This window comes from Carassius gibelio, chromosome A4 (assembly GCF_023724105.1).
Source record: "Carassius gibelio isolate Cgi1373 ecotype wild population from Czech Republic chromosome A4, carGib1.2-hapl.c, whole genome shotgun sequence".
NCBI lineage: Eukaryota > Metazoa > Chordata > Actinopteri > Cypriniformes > Cyprinidae > Carassius > Carassius gibelio.
In genome coordinates, this window is record NC_068374.1 from 36,574,861 (window position 1) to 36,598,052 (window position 23,192).

The 23,192-nt window shown below is 39.3% G+C and overlaps 1 protein-coding gene and 1 pseudogene across 1 annotated transcript; both read left to right on the forward strand.

Annotated features, from left to right (window-relative positions):
- The first annotated feature begins 227 nt into the window (after positions 1–227).
- Positions 228–10,895, forward strand: LOC127980604 (polyunsaturated fatty acid lipoxygenase ALOX12-like). Its single transcript, XM_052585457.1, has 5 exons — positions 228–392; positions 507–628; positions 9,040–9,140; positions 9,598–9,768; positions 9,970–10,895. Exons 1-5 carry the CDS (start codon positions 316–318, stop codon positions 10,147–10,149), a joined length of 651 nt encoding a protein of 216 aa, XP_052441417.1. The 5' UTR covers positions 228–315; the 3' UTR covers positions 10,150–10,895.
- A 3,741-nt stretch (positions 10,896–14,636) lies between these two features.
- On the forward strand, positions 14,637–21,845 carry LOC127980514 (P2Y purinoceptor 3-like; annotated as a pseudogene).
- Positions 21,846–23,192: the final 1,347 nt, after the last annotated feature.

The following is a 23,192-nucleotide window of genomic DNA, read 5'->3' on the forward strand; positions in this document are numbered from 1 at the left end:
GGTGAGCATCTGTACACACTGTAGTTTATGAAAGAATATGAACCATTCAGAGCAAAGCCTGCCAACACTTTTTTTTTATCATTTTGGACATTTCATGGCACTAGATTTTTTGTGGACTGGGTTCTCATCACCCCTTGAAGCTAGCCAACCACTGACAACATAACTGTAGTGTATTTTTAATTCACTCAGTTGGTCATAAATGTGAAAAATTGTGTTTTTCAGGTGGTATCAACAGGTGGAGATGGACTCTTGATTCTGGCACAGAGGGGGTATAAAGTGTTAACCTATCGCTCCCTCCAGCCCAAATTTGACTTCATGGACAGAGGAGTTACTAAAATAAAAGACTATTTCTACAGGGACCATTCTATGATGCTGTGGGATGTCATTCAAAAGTAAATATAATAGGCATAATTCAGACATTTGAATGTGAATGAAGCAGTATATATAATTATAGAACTCTTTTACTATCAGACCTCAGACCTATTTACTTTAACACATGCTCTTAGTTTTGTTTCAGGAATAGTTTCCCTCTACTACAAGAGTGATCGTGAAGTTGAACAGGATTCAGAAATTCAGGCGTGGATTAATGACGTGGCTGTGGAGGGCTTTGTGGATCTGCCACATTTTGGTAAGATATAAATACATGACTGCATCACTGGACTCACAAATGTCCTGTAGTGGATGAAGAATGTAGAATCCTGTGCAATGTGTTTATTTAGGCTTGACAATTTACTGTTGTGCTCTCGTCTTTAACGTTAGTCTATCAGTGTCCGTGTAGGCGTGGAGAGAAGCACACAACAAAGATCCGTTGAAGGAACTTTACCTAGTAAAGTATAGATTTACAACAGCGGGGTTATGCTCTTGCCCAGTGCCGGTGGGTTTACTACAACCATCTGCACCAGAACCTGCGAGCATCCTAACTCTGAACATAACAATAAGTAAAACTAGTCCCTGTGCAATGACGTAACAGCATCTAATTGGACAATACAGAACTCATTATAACATATAAAATAACTTTAACTTAACTTATGTTTAATTAACTAACACTATAACACCACCCCCCATTTTTTTTTAGCTGGCAGAGTCCCTTCTGCACTACTGAGGGTGAATAGTTACTTTTCTTCTTTCTCTCTTTTTTTTGTCTTCTCTTCTCTTCTCTTCTCTTCTCTTCTCTTTTTTTATTTTTATTTTTTAGTCCATAGAACGACTTGGGGCCCGAACAAGTCGCCCTCTTTTTGTCTTCGTCCCCTCTTTTCCACAATGCTATGGATCACTGTTATAATCCGTGGTGAGAAGAGTCTGAGGCTCTTTTGACAAAGAGTTTTTGAAAGGAGAAAGATTTGACGCCTCTGCCATAGTGACTACAGGTTTCTGGGCAGTTTTTGGAACCAACGAGCCTTCCTCAGTGTTTGTGTATTTCCGTCACATCCGCTGCATCCAAGTAGGGATGTGTTCACTTATATAGGGTTGTAACCAATCATGATGCAGTACTCTCTCACTTTGTCTGTCTTTGACTTGGTAGAGCACTGGTCCAAGGCATTCTGTGACAACTAATGGCCCCTGCCATGGAGCTTGAAGTTTTGGACTGTATCCCTTTTTCCTGCTACAGACTCTCACTAGAACAAGATCACCCACTTGGTAGGACTTCTCTCTGGCTCGTAAGTCATACACTTTCTTCTGCCGAATCTGAGCAGAGTGTAAGTTCTGACACGCCCGTTGATGAGCCATTTGCAGGTTAGCTTGCAGTTCATGAACAAACTCAGGTGTTTCTCTTGCTTTCCTGGTAAATTCAGCTGTCCTTAACCAGATGTCATGTGGCTGGAAAACTTCTCGCCCCAGCATCAGCTGGTTTGGTGTGAAGCCTGTTGCTGAATGCACAGTGCTCCTGTACGTCGCAGTGAGTAGGGGAAGATGTTCATCCCAATTTCATTGACTTTGATCCACGTAACACCGTATCATCTGCAATAATGTTCTATTGAATCTTTCCACTTGTCCGTTTGATGCTGGATAGTATGGTGTGGTCCGGGTCCTGGTGACTTGTAACAGGCGACAAACTTCGTTGAACAGTGAGCTCTCAAAGTTCCGTCCTTGGTCAGTGTTTCAAGGGGAACTGCAAACCGGGAAATAAAGTCAAACACCAATCTCTTTGCGGTTGTCTCAGCTCCTTGTTCTGGAATAGGGAATGCCTCTACTCAGCGGGTAAACTGGTCAATTATAACGAGATTGTAACGGTTGCCTGAATTAGATTCTGGAAATGTTCCTAGGACATCAAGGTGGAGTCAGTCCATAGGTGCTCCAGCCTGGTAGTTCTGGAGCTTGGCTCTTCCCATTGGACTGGTGATCTTACAGCAACTACACTGTGGACACGTCTTGATGAAAAGGCGTACATCATTTCCCATATTGTACCAGTGGTAACAACTGCGGAGGCGCATGAGTGTCTTTTCCTCCCCTGCATGACCTGCTTGTGCTGGATTATGACAGGCTTGGAGAATCTCATTCTTCAGGGAAGCAGGAACAAGTAAGCCCAGAGACATACCTCCAGTAATACTGTCCCAATGGTAGTATAGGATCCCATCTTTCATCTCCACTTGGGACCAACACAGCCAGTACTTGCGAATTGCTGGGCTCAGCATCATGACTTCTTCTTTTGCAGGCAAGGAACCATCAGACATCCATTTATGGAGAATTGAAAGGTCTGGGTGAGGTAACTGTTCTTCCCGGAGACTTTTGAGGTCCAGTGGTTGCAGCCAGTTTGTGGAAGGACCTGGATTGTTAGCACCTACTTCATTTACATGACTGGATGTGTTAGTGCAAATGCTTTCTTTCTGACAATCAATGGAGTGTGTGCGTCTTATCGCCAAGGGGATAACATCATCAACATCTTCCTCAAATCTGGCCCATTGATGGTACAGCTTTCGACAGAATGGACAGCCCTTGCACGGCAAGCTCTCCAGCTCTTTTCCTGCTTGATAACAGTCACAAGATCCCTCATCCAGTGCCCTTCGGGACAGTGCATCAGCATTGGCATGGTGTGTGCCTGCCCTATGCTCGATGACAAAGTTGTACTGGCTAAGTTCTTCAAGCCACCTAGCAAGTTGGCTTTCAGGTCTCTTAAACCTGTATAGCCAAGTTAGACTGCTGTGATCCGTCCTCAGTATGAAGTTAGACCCCAGCAAATAGTGGCGGAACTGTCTGGTAAATCTAACAAGAGCTAGGAGTTCTTTACGTGTGACACAGTACCGCTGATGTGCTGGTGTGAGGAGACAGCTGGCGAATGAGATAACCTTCTCTTCCCCCCACTGCAACTGTGAAATCACTGCTCCAATGCTCTGGTTTGATGCATCAGTGTCTAAGACAAACTCTCCTGATGTAATTGGGAAAACCAAGATGGGTGCAGTCGTGAGACTCCTTTTAAGATGTTCAAAAGCCTTTTTCTGCTCCTCTTCCCAGGAGAAGGGAGTCCCCTTTTTGATTAGCATTGTCAAGGGTGCAGTTATTTCAGCAAATTTGGCAACAAACCTCCTTTAATAATTGCAAAGACCCAGGAAAGACTGGAGTTCCTGGATGCTGGTTGGGGTCCTCCAGCCCTTAACATCATTAATGAGGGAAGGATTGGTCTTAATTCCTTGGCTGCTTACAATGTGACCCAGAAACACGACTTCGTCCTTTAACAGCTGGCATTTTGAGGGCTTTAGCTTGAGTCCATAGTCCTGCAACCTTTGAAAAAACTCTGCAAGGTGTTCAATACACTGTTCCACATCTTCACCAAAGATGATTATGTCATCCAGGTATTAGCAATGTGTCCCACTGCAATCCTCGTAGAACCAACTCCATTGCCCTCTGGAATGTGCTGGGTGCATTACACAATCCAAATGGCATTCTGGTGTACTCATATAATCCATACCTTGTCACAAAAGCAGTCTTAGATCTGTATTTTTTATTCATTTCAATCTGCCAGTATCCTGACTGAAGGTCAAGTGTCGAGAATGTCTTCGCACCACCCAGCACATCCAGGCATTCCTCTATTTTTGGTAGGGGATACGCATCCTTAATTGCAAGATCATTAAGATGGTGATAATCTACGCACCAACGGACCCCGCCATCTTTCTTCCTTACGAGGACAATAGGGGATGCCCATTCAGAGTTTGAGGGGATCACAATACCTGCTTCAAGCTTTTTTTTTTGATGTGTTTCCTCCTCATTCCAGAATCCTAAAGGGGTACGTCGCACTGGCTGTCGAACAGGCTTAGCCATTCCGGTATTAATGCTGTGCTGCAGAGCAGAGAACTTCACCAGATCATCATCAGTTGCTGCAAAAACTTATTGGTGTTCATTCAGTAGATCTATTAACATCTCTTGCTGATGTTCCGTGAGTGTTTCACTTGCAGAAGTGAACAACTGTCTGAGGTGCTCTTGAAGGTCAAGGGCATTTGGTGACGACACCCTTCTCACATGGTGCTCATCCAAGGGCTCACTGTTAGGGTCTTGTAACACTGAGTCCCCACCTTTTGAGTAAAACTGTGCCTCGACTGGAACTGTATAGGCTCTCTCTCTCTCCTCTTGAGCATCAGGAAATGCTTCGATGAGCACCCCCAAACAGACTCCTCCTGATAAGGGTCTACTGGAAGCTTTGATGTTGCATAGCCTGACCGGTATCCTTTGTTCCATTTTTAGCATGATACTGCCTGTAGACACTCCATCGGCCAGGCTAACAGGCTCTAGAACAGCAGGGAGTTCTGGTTTTGGGTCATCTAGCACACCCCAAACTAAACACTCACACTCTGGTGGCACAGTGAAATCAGTCTCTAACATCACTCTTGAAATGGCGTAGTCTGGCCCTTTGCCTTCAGATATATAGGCTGGGATGAGCTCTGAGCCCATTAAAACTTTACCAGAGGCATGAATGGTAAAATCAGAAGCTTTTAAGAAATCTAAACCCAGGAGCAGGGCATCACGAATTGGTGCAATGCAAACTGTCCACTCCAACACTTTTGTGCCAATTCTGAATTCCACTTTCACTCCTCCTGTTGCTGACATCTCCATTCCAGTTTCTGCATTTTGGAGACACACCTTTTTCAGTCCTATAGGTGATTTTTCAGGTAATTTTCTGTATGTCTCTTCAGACATGATGGTGGCCTCGGCACCTGTGTCTTTAACTGCATTAACAGGTATGCCATCAACAGTGAGATCATTAAACTGGGCCCTCGAATCTCAACTCTGCTTACATGTACAATGAATGGATTTTGTTCTGCTTGCTCAGAGCGATTTTGACTTGGGGGGTCCATTTTGGTCACAGTATTTGCAGGGGGACTTGTAGATGGACTGGGGGACCGTGAGCAGTTTCTTTTGTAGTGCCCCTCCTCCCCACACTGAAAACATGGCCCACTAGCAGCTCTGGTGGGACTTTTATTCTGCTGTCTATATCTATTTGACTTGAAAGAAGTCTGAGCTGTGCGTCCCCTTTCTGACTGGACTGCCATATTGGAATTTGTCTGGTGGGTGGGTCTTACCGTAGAAGGGAGAGCAGCAGAAGAGGGAGAAGGTAGACGGTATATGGCCAGTTGGAGCTTATCAACTTTATCCATGAGTGCTTGCAACTGGTGCTGAGTAACATAACCCTGTGACTGCACCCTACGTGACTGCAAGGCCTGTGGCTCCTCATCAGAGTCCATGTCTAGATCAGCCCAGGATACTCGACGTGTCTTCCCCCTCTGATCAAAATCTCGCTCGAGTGTCGCTTTGAAGTTGTGTTCATAAGATGAAACTAGCCTCTGTGCTTCATCCAGTGATACAGGGTCACGGTTCATAACTTCGTATGCCACTTTCTGGTTGCGCAGCCCATTGAGAAAAGCGTCAGCAGCAATTTGCTCCCTAAGCTCCACGTCAACTCCAGGGTAAGCCAAAATTACTAGCCTGTGAACCTCTTCAGCAAACTCTGAAACAGTTTCTTTGGACTGGCGCAGTTCCCCAAATCTCCTCCGTGCTGTGGTGGGAGGCTCTTTTTGGCCAAATCGGAAAGCCAACTGTTCTTTCAGCGGAAGTAATCTTCATGGATGTGTTCAGGTAATGAGCATAAATATCTAACAGCAGTGCCCCTTAGACATTCATGCAGTTTATCCACTCTCTCTACTGCACTCCATCTATAAATGACAGCTCTGCGCTCAAAAGGAATGATAAAAGAGTCCCAGTCATCCTTACCATCATAAATGTCAAGTTTAGCTTTAGGTCCATCTGGAGCTCTACCATAAGGGGCTGTAAGATGATGGGTGGGCGTGCATGTGTGGGCCCAAGTTGGATGAGCTATTATAATGGCTGGGTCTGTGCACGGATTCTGGGTCTCACATCCGGGCCAGGTGTTGAGGAATTTGGACTAGCTGGGGTCCGTACATGTCTATCAATGACAGCAAGCCCAGCAGCAAAAAGTTGTTCATCATCTGACGGCACCATTGCATCTCTATTTGTAACAAGTGTTCTATCTGGGGCAGATGAAAGTGTGGTAGTGTCATCATGTCGGTGTGAAACACATGTCACCTTTTTGGCATGGGGCTGCTGTGTGAGAGCTAACAAACAAGTCTCTGTTGCTTCCAGTATTTGAAGCAGAGGTGAAATGGCATTTTGAAGTTGCTTATTTTATTGTGACAGCACAGCCTGTAGCCAGTGTGGGGGGTCTGGGGCAGCTGAAGCTCCAAGTGAGACTTCTGGATCAGTTGAATCCATCTTATATAATAGTTTAAATCCAACTTGATTGGTCTGTTTAGTAAATGTTTTATTTATAATATTTATTTATTACTGTGGAAGTATATTATGCTCTGTGAATTGCAACGTGACATTTCAAGGCTGTTTCATTGTGCCTGTGAATCTTGGAAGGCAGCCAAATGCAACGCTTGATTTGGCAAACTTCCAGCGACACGCCTTTCAGGTGGTGGTTGGGGGGGGGGGATTGCTGCTTTTTTTCTCAGTGAATAAGCGGGTAATGCGCTGAATAAACGTGTCAATCAGTTTGTAATACTACTTCACAACGCCGTTTTGCAGATTATAATGTCAATAGAATCACAACGGATGTCCCAGCAGTTCATAACACTCACAATTCGCAGATGATTTTCTATCGAGCTCAACTTCTGATGCCACTTGTTGTGCTCTCGTCTGTAACGTAATTCTATCAGTGTCCGTGTAGGCGTGGAGAGAAGCACACAACAAAGATAATCCGTTGAAGGAACTTTACTTAGTAAAGTATAGATTTAAAACAGTGGGGTTATGCTCTTGCCCAATAGAGATGGGTTTACTACAACCATCTGCACCAGAACCTGCGAGCATACTAACATAACAATCAGTAAAACTAGTCCCTGTGCAATGACGTAACAGCATCTAATTGGACAATACAGAACTCATTATAACATATAAAATAACTGTAACTAAACTTATATTTAATTAACTAACACTATAACAATACACTACAGTTCGGAAGTTTGTGGTCAGTACCATGTTTTACAAATAAATTAATGCTGCATTCATTTGGGATGGTGCATTAAATTTAAAAAAATGTTATAAATTATTTCTGTTTCAAATAAATGCTTTCCAGCTATCCATGTAGCTATCCATGTGTTGATTGGCTGAAAACCTCAAGCATGTTAGAGAAATGTTACGCCCCTCACCATACTGTGATGCCGTCTCCCGGCACGACCAGACAAAACCATTAAAACCCATTACAAACGAGGCATTTGTTGCATCCAATAGTGACATAATTACTGATTATATTGACTTATATTGTGTTTTTACGTGTTGTGTTGCGCCTTGTAAACATAAAACCATGTTAGCATTTCAGATCAAATGACAAACAAGTGCTACTCTACACTGCTCAAAGCTCACGTTTGAATCCATCAGTGGAAAATTATTTAAATATGAAAACATACTTTCAGGTTGTGAGTCAGAACATTGTAGGTTCAGGAAACAGTCCTCCGATAAATGCATTGCACAAACACAAATATTTGGGTTGAACTGTTGTAGAACATTGTTGTAAATAAAACTTAACCACTGATATCTAGTTGAACAACTCTTTTGGAAGGTCAAACAAAGTAGTTTTGCTTTAACAACGAAACACTCTACGTGTCTCTACAACAGGGATCTCCAAACGGCTCCCGGAGAGCTACCTTCCTGCAGAATTCAGTTCCAACCCTGCTCCAACACACCTGTCTGTAATTACTTTATTATTGTGAACAATTGGGCGGTGACGGCCTTATGCAAATCTTCCCACACAGTAACATAGACATTTTGGGGGTGTGTTTAATTGAGGTGTTTTAGGAAAGCGTGGACAAATCTTACATTTTATAAAGAATATCTCTTTGGATTTGACATTTTATTATTTGCAACTTCAGAGATCTTCTCTATTTAGAAACAACTTTCAACACTCCAAAGAGAAAAAAGAAAAACTTTAAATTGCATCATATGACCCTTTTAATCAAAGAATCTGATTTTTTTTAAATCTTGGTTTCTACAAAAATATTAAGCAGCCAGCACAGCTGTTTTCAAAATGTATAATACTTAAATGTATTATGTGACCCTGAAGATTAATGTTCACTGAAAATTCAGCTTTGCCATCACAGGAAAGATTGATTTAGAAAATTGAAATTGCAATAATATTTCACAATATTACTGTTTTTTTTTTTATCAATTAAGTACAGCATAAGAGACTAATTTGGTGTGAACAGGAGACTCCTCTTTAATAAATCTTGCCAACCCCAAACTTTTGGACGGTAATATAAATCATCCAATACAATCATACCCAGTACAGGTCACCAATATTGCATTTTAAAAATGTCAAAAAAACATCGGGGGATAAATGCACATTCTATGAGCCAGATACACCATTAAGGAAGTAATAAAGAACATGAAGGATAATACAGTGTCCCATGCGGTCACTAGGGGAATAAGCTTGCTCTCAGTCTGTGTCTCATCACCACAATGAAATAACATGAGCTAAATAAATGGGACTTGAAATTAGGAGTAAGCTGGGAGTAACTATTGATGTTTCTTGCATATCAGGCCTAGCTAGTGAGCTGAAGACAAAAGAAGAACTCATCACACTGTTAAGCATGGTGATCTTTACCAGCACATCACAACATGCTGCCACCAATAATGGACAGGTAACCATCTACCGAACACAGGGGTGTCAAACGAAATTCCTTTAGGACTTGAGCCCTGTAGAGTTTTGTTCCAACCCCACTCAAAAACACATAGAATTAGCATGTAGTTTTCAGATGAGCCTGAAGGGCTTAATTAGTTGGATCAGGTGTGTTTAATTAGGGTTGAATTTAAACTCTGCAGGTCTCCAACCCTCCAGGAACTGAGTTTGACACCCATTTACACATCTTATCAAATATAAAAACATACTTTAAAACCATACTTTTTATATACTATTCTACTGTATTGAATGCAGGTTACCAGAAATACATTTCCATTAATTTTCCAGGCCTGTAAATCAAACGTTTATAATTCCAAACGTATTATATTGAATGCAGGTTACCAGAAATACAGTCATTTACATGAAGTCATTACATAGCTTTATTGTGTTCACCGTTGATCTTGGTCTCTGTACTGTAGTTTGATTGGTGTGCATGGGTACCCAACACACCCTGCACCATGCGGCGCCCTCCACCAACAGATAAGGATGCTGTCACCATGGACATGATCATGGACACACTCCCTGATATCAGCCAGTCCTGTATGCAAATGGCCATCACGTGGCATTTGGGCAGAGCACAGCCAGATGCGGTGAGTCAATAGCACATCCTGTCACAACTTCTACATTATTTATGATCATATGAAGTACATTGCATATGATGTACATCCTTATTTCTAACATCAGACTACATCCATCCAAAATATGTTTATTTCCATTAAGCATTCAAATTAATACACCTTTATTAAAGTATCAGACTGATGACTTCAACACGTTTCCTCTCTTTTCTTCAGATTCCATTGGGCCAGTATGTGGAACAGTACTTTACCGAGCCTGCTGCTTTGAAAGTGATTGATCAGTTCAGAAAGGAGCTGAAAGAACTGGAGGAGCATATAATAGCTCAGAATGAGGGACAAGAACTGCCGTACCTTTATCTGAGTCCAAGCTGCATAGAAAACAGCATCACCATTTAGTGAAAACTCTCATTCTAAATTAGAGTATGTGTCTGTGGAAATTTTTGTGAGTAGCTAAATCTTAAAATTAGCACACATACAAATAACACCCAAAGTACTTTTCTGAGCTATAGCTGAGGCTGATAACTTTCTCCTGAATGGCATCCGTGACAGCAGAAATACTGTGACATAATTACATAATTCATTTAGTCTGAAACTTTTTTTTTTTTTTAAAGAATCAGGGCATTAAGATTTTTTACATTCAAGTTTGTTAACAGTATTTATTTTTACTTTTAAAATTGTTAAAAATATATATTTTTAAAATAATATATATTTTTAAACTTTATTTCATAAGGCACTGTTTGGATGGTGCTGAACTGGTTTCTGTGGATTTTTACTAACCACTATATTCTTTAATTAGTGTGGTAAGCTTCATTAAATGGACTTCATATATACTACATTTAAAGTCTGTTTAATTTTTTCATATAGTTTTTTTTAAAAAAATACTATTTAAAAGCTTCAGTGGTTAAAGTTTTGAAAGTCTCCAATTGTACATCTAAAAGATGGTCTCTAATTTTAGAACCATGTTAGCTGAGAGACAAGGTCTATACTGATCAATTCCTATGTTGACAAATTGCACAGGCAGTTTTATTTTCAGTCATTTATTGTGAAAACAGAACAAATGTGACCATGTGAAATTCCATGTACTTCTGTAGTCTGTATATTCTATAGATGTTAAGTATAAATAAAATCACAATTAAAACATTTATCAGCAGTGCTTGGTAGGACCACAGATAAAAATAGCACTATGGAAGGTAAAGTACTGAAGTACCACATAATAATAATAATAATAATAATAATAATAATAATAATAATAATAATAATAATAATAATAATAATAATAATAATAATAATAATAATAATAATAATGGACATCTTATATTTTATGATAGGCTTCAAGATAGAAGGACAATAAAGAAAATCCCAGTTAAATACATTCTTAATTATCTACATTCATTCATGCATTATTACAAACACAACCAGGTAATTTAGAGGTAGAGTTATACTTCAATCACTAGGTGGTACTAATGCACCAGATATTCCTTACGCTTGTTCAGGCGAACCTGATAAAATGACAAGAATCCTATGCCAACATAGAGTACTGCTGTAGATGTTTTGCAGTGCTTCCCCCCTGAAATGAGAGAAGAGTATACTGTTTGAAAACAGCCTAAACACCTTTAACAGGACCGGACTACACTTCTGGACAGACTGAGGGGGGGGGGGGGGAACAGTCAGAGCTTCTATCATGAAGTCTTGTGAATACACGTGACATTTACTATGCTAGACAAACATATTTTCCAGTTTAACTACATGAGTAAATGGCAAAAGGAACTGAATTGAAGTCTTTCTCTGTGAAAGGTACATCCCCTATGAGCACGGCTGAATGTGTGGTGAAAAAAATCCCCAGCATTGCCTGAGAGAAATAAGACAGAAGAGGTTGATTACGGTGTAGGGCTGTATTTCTGCTAGTTTTCATATTCAGTGTCCCCACATCTTTCGTAACAATAACAAATGACTGAAACTGGGGCCTGTTCTTCGTACGTCGCTAACTCAGTTAGCTGGATTTGAATGTTGACGATTTGGCGTGATCTTGGATCATTTGGTTCTTCGAAGCTCATCCCGGGGCCTGTACCATGAAGCTGGATTAGGTGGCTAGCCAGCTATGTTTCAGCTTAGTCTCCGCCAACCCTGTGTTTTAGGTACTATGAAAGTAGCTTGGCTTTAATCGGTGTTCGTTGCCATGGTATCTTACGCTGCATGGCTAACCTGCTCCGGGGCAGGTTATGTTCTGGATTCAAGATCTCAAACTGAAGGTGAACCAATCAGATGTGAGAAAAGTTACACATGTCTGACACAAAGTCACTCCAGTTTATCTTGCTCCAAATTAAAGGTCACTTATGCTTAAAAAATAAAATAAAAATAGAAGTCTGGCTTTAATGATAATAACTATGTCATTTTATGATTAATATAATTCATATTATTATTTATCTCTTACACACAAGCAATTTTAGTTTAACAGTTATTATAAATTATTTTAAATAAATATTAATGTATACAGATCATGTAATATAAATAAGCTGTAGTATCAAAAGATTGAACTATTTTAAAAATTACAAATCTGAACTTAGATGTTCAAGTCTCTATCACTATATATTTTCAAATGTATAAACTAAGTTAACAAGTTCCATTTGTGACTACACTGATAAATAAAAATAAATTAAATTTATGCATTTAGCAGACGCTTTTATCCAAAGCGACTTACTGTTCATTCAGGCTATCAATTTGTACATATCATGTGTTCCCGGGGAATCAAACCCCCAACCTTGAGCTTACATGCTTGCTAGCGCAGTGCTCTACCAGTTGAGCTACAGGAACACTGCTGGAGCGAGATCATTTATTTTATTAGTCCTCCTTCATTTTTTATATGACATTTAAATTTGTCATACTCTTCAATCTCTAAACCTTTAGCAAAACCTTTAATCTTCAGTTTTGAATCTCGCTGGGTCTCTCGCGCGAAGTAAATCAAACATGCTTTGTATTGCAAGGCTCATGATTGACTGTTCGCCAGTGATGTCACACAATCATGCGCACGCGCTCCACAAACTCAGGATCAAAGCCCGAATTGACAAAGAAAGTTGATGAACAGCATCATGGTACCAACCAGGGTTCTAAATTAACACCCGCCAACCCGCCAAAAGCGGGTTAAAATTCATTTTGGCGGGTGTTAATTAAAACTTACTAGCCAGTTCGGCTGGTGATGCATGACATGAGGCTCTGTTCTCGGTCATTTATCCCCCTGGCAGCACTTCCTACATTTCCCATGAACACTGTGCTGTAATGCTACGTGATGACGTTTCATATGCTCATTGTCTGCACGCAGTTTGCAGTGAAACCAGCGCGAAAAAACATGGAAACGAATAGCGTCCATCAGAAAACACAAGGAAGAAGAATGAATGGAGCCAGAGCAGGGAGCATAGACTGAAAAGAGGAGGGAGTTAGCTATTAAAGAAAAAAAATTAAGATTAAACTAAATGTGGCGGTGGTTGGGACAGATTTCTGGGGGCAAAAAGAGGAACGAGGCAGGGGATGAGGATATAACGGAGAACCCCGCACGTCACCTGTAGGAGAAAAAAAAATCAATCCGTGACGACGGTTTTGCAATCCGTCCCCTCAGTTTATAAACCGTACTCACAAATTCATAAACTGTTCCCTCGGTTTAACAAATTGTACCCACGGATTAACAAACCGTGCCCACGAATTCCCAATCCGTGCGCTCAGATTTTGTAAACCGTACCCTCGGTTTTTGAATCTGTACCCACGAATTCATAATCCGTGCGCACACTTTCACAATCCGTTCCCTCGGATTTGTATTTGTAAACTGACACGCATTTGTAGCTCCGCCCCCACCGGCAGATTCATTTCTGTTTATTAAACATTATTTTTCATAGTATCCAATGAGTCCACGATCAGCATTCACAAATTTATTAATAACATTAACAGTGAAACATGCATCTAACTCCGGCAGGTGGGGTGGATGGAGCTTAGTATAATAAAATCAGAAAAATAAGTCTTCATGCATGTTAAGAAAGAATTGTAGACAAGCATTTACAAAACTGTCAAAGTTTATTTAAAAATAAAGCAAATTCCACATAATAATAGTCAATAAAACTGTATGTTAACAGGAGCTTGCTGCATGAATCCGTGAGTACGGTTTACAGATCCGTGGGAACGGATTGCGAAAGTGTGCGCACGGATTATGAATTTGTGGGTACGGATTCAAAAACCGAGGGTACGGTTTACAAAAACTGAGCGCACGGATTGGAAATTCGTGGGCACGATTTGTTAAACCAAGGTAACAGTTTATGAATTCGTGAGTACGGTTTATAAACGGAAGTTTTTCATGCCAACAATGTTAATAAAATGATCAAATGCATTCAGTGGCACTCATAATTTGTTATTTTTACCGGAAAAAAAAATGGCTAGTGGAAATTCTGATTGGCTGGTAACTTTAGAAAGTTACCAGCCACATTGGCTGGTGATCAAAAAAATTAGAACCCTGGTACCAACAAAGCCGGATTGGAGAGGTTTGGTTTTGTCAACTCAAAACTAATCCTGTAACTCTGAATTTGTTCAGCTACCATCATGATACAGGCCCCCGGAGCTGCTGTCATAGCAACAGGTCCGTAAGCTTAAACCTGCTCGGGTGCAGGCTTATTTCATGTAAACAGGATTAGATTGCTTCTTTTCAACCAGGGGCCTGGGGCCTGTTCTTCATACGTTGCTTATTACATCCGAGATCAAATGACACATCCAAGATGATATCATCGTGCTAATCCTGATCCGGCTAATTGGGTTTCTGAACACACCTGTTGTGTATGATTAGTATCGCTGGATTGAGTTATCTGAGATAATTGCACGTTCATGTGTTGTCTTAAAAGGGGATATGTATAGATACTCGAAACCATGATCAGCAGTGCAGCGATTGGCTGGTGGCAAGACGGCAATGTAACGACGTCATATAATTTAAAACGACACCTGACGAAAAACTTAACAAATCAAGGAAGTATCTTTTAAAATTTTACATAGATATTACCCAGTAAATAATTTTCTTGTTAAATTTAAAAACTGAGTTACCGACTTACGAAGAACGGGCCCCTGTTCTTCGTACGTCGCTAACTCCGTTAGCTGGATTTGAATGTTGACGATTTGGCGTGATCTTGGATCGTTTGGTTCTTCGAAGCTCATCCCGGAGCTGCTGTCATAGCAACAGGTCCGTCAGCTTAAACCTGCTCGGGAGCAGGCTTATTTCATGTAAACAGGATTAGATCGCTTCTTTTCAACCAGAACTGATACTCAAAATATGTCTGCTACCACCGCTACTTTATTACAAGAGTATCGTACTGATCCAGGGACAATAATTTAAAATAATAATTTAAAAGATTATTTTATTAAATTATATTAAAAATTATTTAAAAATAATATAAAAAATGCTACTATAGACACAGCCTACTATAGACACAGCCAGTTTAACTCACTGAAATATTTATTTGTCATAAAATTATTACTTCATAATTGTATTAGAGTCTTACACACATGCTATACAGATAATAGAGTCGTGCATTATTTTGAGTGATGACTGCTATTATAAGAGTGGCTTGATGGAGCGCAGGAGATGCAGATAACATGATATTGACCCTTAAGAAACTTTCATTAATGTCACTTAACAAATCTGTCCAAATATAAAATGAAATTAATAGATAATTTCTACATTGAAATAAAAATGTAAAGACTGCACAACTATTATAAATTGCAAATCCAAATAATTGGGAATCATGAAAAAAATTCTAATAAAATAAAAAAATGTATCTATTATCTGTTTCGTGTATCTATTATAACATTTATGTAGTTTTGTTTGCTTGGCTGTTTCCTTATAAAAGTCCAGAAATTTGTCAAGTTTTTTGTCGGGTGTCGTTTTAAATTATATGATGTCATTACATTGGCGTCTTGCCACCAGCCAATCGCTGCACTGTTGATCATGATTTCGAGTATCGATATCCCCTTTTAAAACAACACATAAACGCGCAATTATCTCACATAACTCAATCCAGCGATACTAATCATTCACAACAGGTGTGTTCGAAGAACCCAATTAGCCGGATCATGATTAGCACGATGATATGATCTTGGATGTGTCATTTGATCTCGGATGTAATAAGCGACGTACGAAGAACGGGCCCCTGGAACACCTAAAGTGTTTGTTGTTGTTGTTGTTGTTGTTGACGACATCACGTTCTCTCCCTAAAACAAAACCTCGCCGAATTCCTTTAGTTTTTGGCTGTCTGCGTTGAGAAATGTTTAGGGAACAAAATGTTGGATTGATTGAATAGATAAAAATCAATAGCCTACGTTTATCCCTTTAAAGAACGTACTGTAAGGAGCGGAAAAGAGGTAGAAAATTCATCTCCAGGGATGAAAAAGAGTGAAAAGAATAAAGAGGAAGAGGAGGAGGGCGCGTAACGGGACAGAACGGAGGAAAACAAGTTTTAAAGTCCAAGAAAACTATGGAATTGTATGATTTTTGACAGCAGGGCATAATTTGCAAAACACATTCCACCAAAAGAAGTAAGTAGCTATAGCCTACCTCTAAAAACTAAGCAAAACAGCAGTTTTTAAGATACATTGTGTCCAAACGTGCTAGCACACGGCTACATCTACATACTTTTAAGTAAGTAGAATGTAGCCTATACATTACGTACAATACGGAAATATTTCATGTTTATGATTTAAAACTAATTTCCAAACCAGTCAGTATTTGTTTTGAGTTAATGTTTCGGGACATTGCTTTTTCTGAGGTTCTACAGTAGATTGCTCCTCATGTTCTGAATGTTGTAACGTTTCTACTTACCCATCATGCACTGGAAGGATCTGAGTCTTCATATAGCTGAACTTGAGAAGCAACAAGAAGAGCGAAGACAGAGGGAAAAGGTCTGAATGAAAGTAAAGATAGTAATGTGCCTTCAAATGTAAAAAAAAAAAAAAGCAGATGACACTTAGCAAGAGCTACAGTTCTTTTGCTAGTACTCCTTGACTATTTATCTACAATAACAGCTGCCATGGATTTCTACAAAAAAGCATTTCTTTTTTTCTACAGGACTTGGACAGGCTGACAGTAAACTGGCCAGCAATCACAGGGCTGAGCAGTGACAGAGAAACCTGTGAGGACATGGAGGACGAATGCAACACTCTGACATCAAGGTCACACAGATTTAATAAATCTCAATTACTTTTCTTTCCACTTCTTCAGATTTTGAATAAAATAGCAATTGTGCTTCATTATTCTAGGCTTCAGAGCCAGATGAATCTACAGCTCTGCTTCATCAACAACAGTGAAAGTGAAGAAGAAGAAGAAGAAGAGGAAATGGAGTCAAAGAAAGAGGTAAAACAAATTGCTTTATTGCCATTTTCACTTTTTTGGAAGTGGGTGGCAACATACTGTAATGTGAATAATGTGAACAACTTCAGGTGTAGTGCTCAGATGGATCGACATACATTTTTGTTCATGTCTGTTTAATACCTGGTAAGATTAATAATTGCTTTTGTTACATCCTTTGCTACCTTTTCAGGTGGCAAAGCCATCCAGTAAGCGTGGCAGTAATCAGAGGTTAGAGAAAGTATGTGGTTCAAGCTCTGCATTGACATAGAAAACCAAATCATAAGGGTTCAAGAATGATGTCAGAGCTGCACTGAGTGTACTCAGACATAAACTGAGATTGGAGCACAAACCGGTTGGAACAGAGCACATTCATGGTGTAGTGTCCTCAGTGTGCATTTCATTTTATGTATGTGGTCATTTCAAGACACACATATTAAGCAGCACAAGTGTTTTCTGCAATTATAATAATAAGAAATATTTTCTGAGCACCTAATCAGCATATTAGAATGATTTCTGAAGGATCATGTGACACTGAAGACTGGAGTAAAGGATGCTGAAATATGATGTTTGCTATCACAGGAATAAATGACAGTACATTTAATACTACAAACAAATAGAAAAAGTTGAAATTATTATTTGTCATTTTAATTTATTTCAGAATATTACTGTTTTACTGCATGTTTGAGCAAATAAATGCAGCCTTTGTGAGCATAACAGATTTTACATTTTAACAGTCTTACCGACTCTAAACTTTTGAGTAGTTTTGTGTGTGTGTGTGTATATATATATATATATATATATATATATATATATATATATATATATATATGTATGTATATATGTATGTATAGGTGTATAGGTGTTAGTCATAATTGCACTCCACTGACCCCCATCACAGACTACACCTGTCAAGTGAAGCTGTCAGCAGTTTACACTCTGTTGCAAGATCAAACTGATAAAGCAAAAAAGTGAGAAAAGGAAACATACAAAGCAACAAAAAAAAGGTTTTTGCTTAATATTACTCTAATTTGTTTAGTGAAAAACAAAAGCCAATCATGCCAAGCCTCACGTGTTAAGACATGGCTCATTAAATGCTACAAAGGATGTGTGGGTACATACAATATCCAAGCAACTCTTAACTGGATTGTTTGTGTCACTGTTTTTGAAATGCATAAATATTATTTGTGGAATAAAAGGGAACTCAATAAGATTGTATATGTGTACTGTTTTCTTATTGCTCATCTGTTGTGTGTATTTTGCCTAGGCAGAATTTGTGTTATCAAAAGGCCAGTTCAGCACTAATAGAGGAAAGAAGAAAGAGGGAGGGACAGATCATGGAGCGAGGGATGACCAAGGAGGGTTGGATTGAGAGAATTGTCAAAATAGTTGAAGAAACTGATGTGAAAGGGAAAGATTCAGTGCTGCATACAAATTTTCATTGATTCGCTTTTCTTCTTGATAGTCAAATTAGCTTGTTTTATTTATACTGAGACTCTTTATCGCTCTACTAAACAGGTAAGTGAAAGATTTTTAACAGCTCATGATCAGATGAAATGGCTGTTTTTTTCATGTCCTCGCATTGGTCAATGGTGTTTTACAGTTTACACATATTTTGCGAATATTTGCCAGAAAATTTGCCAGAAAAATATTAATATGTATCTCGCAATATGTAGGCAATGTGAAGGGTTGTTTGCACTGTTTATGATGTCTGATTCCCCAAGTAAGAACCTTGTTATTTATTTAGCCAAAGCAGACTACCTTAATGTCATTTAGTGACCTTCAGATACTGACTGCTTTATTTACATAGTGTCTTATATGTCTGAGAAGTGGTTGGCAATAAGCAATTCACCACAAGCTCAGTAAGCTGTGTGCTAACTTTACCGGGAGGTTGGGATAGTCATGACATCCATAGAATCCCAAAGGATGTTTAATGTGCAAATGGATCCAGAGAGAGTCTAGGCGTAGTTTGACAAAGGTTGACAATTTCTAAAGCCGGCAATTACATATCGTTTATATTTGTTTCGAGGAAGAGAGATGGGGTAGAGAGTTCCGAGGTGAGGGACAGGGTGAGAGCTGGGTAAGATAGAATAGAACATAGAGGGGAAGTGTGGTTACTGTTTGATGGGTTAATGAAGTGAAAAAGGTCTGAGTCAGCAGCATATATACCTATGCGCAAACAGTACTGGGGGTTGTGAAAGAGAAAGGGGGATGTGGGGAGGGCTTGCTTTTATAGTTTGTGACAACCTGGTCAATTTTTTGAATCCTAACTGCAAATGTATCTCTCATAGATGTTAATCTAGACCACACGGAGGGGATCACTGGAAATTCAAACAATTTTGTTTTGTTGGAGAAGACGTGGTTTCAGATGCAAAGAATGGGAGGATGAAACAAGGACGCCCCCTAAGCATCCGATTAGGAGCTAGCCGACAATGACGAGTGTGCCTACTGTTTGGTTTGAAACAGACAAGGGGGCAGACGGCCAGCTTTCCTCCTCACAGAATTCTTCAGTCACTGGCTCCTGCAATATTGACGAGTCCTACAAGTACATATTCCTTCCCATTTGCTACTCGTTTACCTTTGTCTTCAGCATAATCCTTAACTTTGTAGTTCTCTACCGTTCCTTTCGACGCACCAGGCGCTGGAATGCTTCCCTGATTTACATGGTGAACCTGGCCACGACGGACTTCATGTATGGTTTGTCCCTGCCCTTTTTGGTTGCCAGTTATGTCATGCGGGACGACTGGGTGTTTGGAGACTTCATGTGCCGTCTAGTGCGTTTCCTCTTCTACTTCAACCTCTACTGCAGCATCTTCTTCCTTACTTGTATCTCAGTGCACCGCTACCTTGGCATCTGCCACCCCATGAAGACCATCACCTTGGAGACCAAACGAGCAGTAAAGGGGACTTGTGTTTTGGTGTGGATTGCTGTTTTTGCACTAACATGCCCAATTTTTCGTTTTGCACAGACACAGTATCTTCCACGAGAAGGTAAGGGCTCAAGGGAGGAGGTGTTCAATAATTGCTGGGACGACGCAATTGATAGAGAGTTCCATGATTACATTCCTTACGGGGTCACACTTCATTTCTTAGGGTTTTTTGTGCCTTTTACCATCATTGCCTGGTGCTACTCGCGAGTAGTGTTAACAATATTTCGGACACTGCACTCTCAACCACCTTCTCAGAGAATCAGAAGTGGGACGGGGTGTGAAAGTGTCGCAGGGATCGGTGGAGAGGGCATGTCAATCATCTTGGGGGCTCATTCGCCCTACATCAACAGGCGGCGCAAGTCCATCAAGACCATCATTACTATCACTCTCCTCTTTGCCCTTTGCTTCTTCCCCTTCCATGTCACTCGCACCATTTTCCTACTGCTCAAAGTGACGAGTAGGGTGCAGTGCCACACCATGCGCATGGTTTCCATGTGTTATAAAATCACTAGGCCGCTGGCCTCATTCAATGCGTGGCTGAATGCACTGCTTTATTTTCTTACTAAAGAGAAAAATGCACCCTGCTGTCAAAAACCTGAAAATGCCCAGCATGGCCTGCTATGGCCACTTAGAATGCTGGGAAAAGGAGAGGAAGAGGAGAATGAAATTGAGGATACAAGGAACCACAAAAACAACGGGTCAACAGTTGAAAACAATATACAGAGGTTTGCCTTAAGGAATGACCATGTAAACAAGTGAAACTGGTGGACATGGCTTTATATGGGATTAATTTCAAACAAACTGATGTTTTTGTTATATTCTCTGTATATTGTTTTTGTAACTCTGTGTATTCACATTTAACATGGAGGATCTTGTTTTTGTGTCTTTTCAAGACCCCTTACAGATTGTTTTACTTTTTGATTGATTGGATGGTTAATTGGTTCTTGTAAAAAATATATTAAGTTGAATATTGATTTAATGTATAATAATTGCAAAAACACACAGAATAATAATCTAATTCATAGGGTGTATTACGTTTGCAGTTATTCGCATACCTCAGGGTGGACACATTATGTGCAGGAACTATGTTTAGCGCTGTCATGGATTAATATGTCATGTTGTGAATAATTAAACTGTTCTAATAAACATGTTCTGTACCAGTTTAATTGAAAATCAAAATTATGACTGTTATCTTCTAAAATCACTATACATTATTAAGCACTATTTCAGATTTTCATGTCTTTGTGTGAGTAGAGTATCTAAATGTGTTTTGGAATAAACTTCTTAAGGGTTGAGGTGTTGGTTTAGGCATATTGTTCACATTGAAAGAACATTACACATTTGATAAAATGCTGATCATTTCTACATACACGTCTATATCGCTCATCCATTTAACTAGAAACCTCACTTTGTGTACTTTCTATGTACACTGGACATGAGTACATCAGTATACAGCACAAGCAGCCTATACCCTTTGTCCTTCTGTCTTTCTAAAATAAGTAAAAACCAGATGATCCCCAAAAGACCTCGGCTACATAGACTGTTATTACTTGCTATTACATTAATGATCAGCTGTCCTGTTGCAAGATTTCACAATCCAAAGGAGTCTCTCTAAATGTAAACATTTATATATGGCAGTAGAAGTAGAGATCATGTATATTGAGTAGATTTTTTGGTCATAATTCAAAATTCTGATATTTATTATGGCAATTACTGCAAACACCCCGGAGCAGTGACAGAAATTATGATGATGATTATTATAAGTTGCAATATTTATTTTCTAGATTTTATCATATAAAACAAACAGAATGATGTTTGTACACACACACACACACACACACACACACACACAACACACACACACACACACACACACACACACACACACATATATATATATATATATATATATATATATATATATATATATCATAGGCTACGTTTATTTATTTTTGGACCTTGTGTGATTGTTGCCACAAGTTTCTGACCCTGTCCTGGACATTATATATCGGCTCGGTGTACTCTTCTCGTAATAATATGTTGCTAGATTTATAAACTGTAGTAAAGTAAAGCAGTGTGTTCGAATCATCAGGCAAAAAATAAAAAATAAAAAACAAGCTCTTGACGTCGACTGTACTCTATCAGCTCAGAAAACACACAGATAATAGGCCTACAGCAGGGGGCGACATTGTGGCCATTCAGGATTTTAGTTTGGAAATTTAAAAGAAAACGTTCCCGACCTGCACCGCGGCTAAGGCAGGACCTGACGGTTATTAAAAATGATAAAAAAAATAATTATAAATTATTGAAACAAATATTTAAACAATGGATAACTAGAATAGCTTATGTTAACCAGTGTGCAATAAATCCGTTTGTGAAAAAAAATATTTTCCACTGAGAAAAATTTATATTTATTTTTTTCCTCTGCCTCGTGTCATCACAGTGGTAGAGCTGCTGCAGTGGAACATTGGCGCCATTTTCAAACTTCAGAGCCTCAGTGACTGGAACTCTTGTAACAGCTAACTACATTATTTTTATTTATTTTTTTCAAATTCTTTCCCCAGGACCATTCATTACTTAACTATTATTTAATAAACAATGGGATCTGGAAGAGTTTTATTTATGAAAGGTAAGTCATTATTTCTCCTTTATTTAACGTTATATAATTATAGTAAGGTTTTTGTAATCGACATGTTTTTTTTACAATCTTCGTCAAAATGCGTCTCCTTTATGATTTATTATTTACTGACTGCGATTTATATTTTTTTATATAAGTAACACAAACATGTAGCTGTGGATACAAAGTAATGATACTTTCACAAAACATGTTAACGTAACTTATGTTTTATAGAATTTCAAGGCGTTGGTAACTCTATATTTGTTGTTTAGGGTACTTTTCGTTCGTGTTTTTAATAAAAACAAACATTACTTCCTTACTATAGTTAAGCACACTACCTCCAAAATGCGTTGGAACCCGCTTATTTCAACTAAAGCGACAGCATAAAGCAAACCGAATAAAGTGGTCTTGTGGTCTTTGTCATATGTTCGCTTTTAAAGACACGATTTCTCGGTGCCTATAATGTTCTGAACCACTCCCCTCTGTTTCTGTCCCCTCACCCACAAGCAGGCTTTAAGCTCTACTT

What these genes read in the sequence shown, in the direction of transcription:
- LOC127980604 (XM_052585457.1), top strand. Translation starts at nt 316, where the DNA reads ATGGACAGAGGAGTTACTAAAATAAAAGACTATTTCTACAGGGACCAT. An exon ending in CTGTGGGATGTCATTCAAAA is followed by an intron (nt 393 to 506) that starts GTAAATATAATA and finishes ACATGCTCTTAG; the next exon opens with TTTTGTTTCAGGAATAGTTT. An exon ending in TGTGGATCTGCCACATTTTG is followed by an intron (nt 629 to 9,039) that starts GTAAGATATAAA and finishes CTTGCATATCAG; the next exon opens with GCCTAGCTAGTGAGCTGAAG.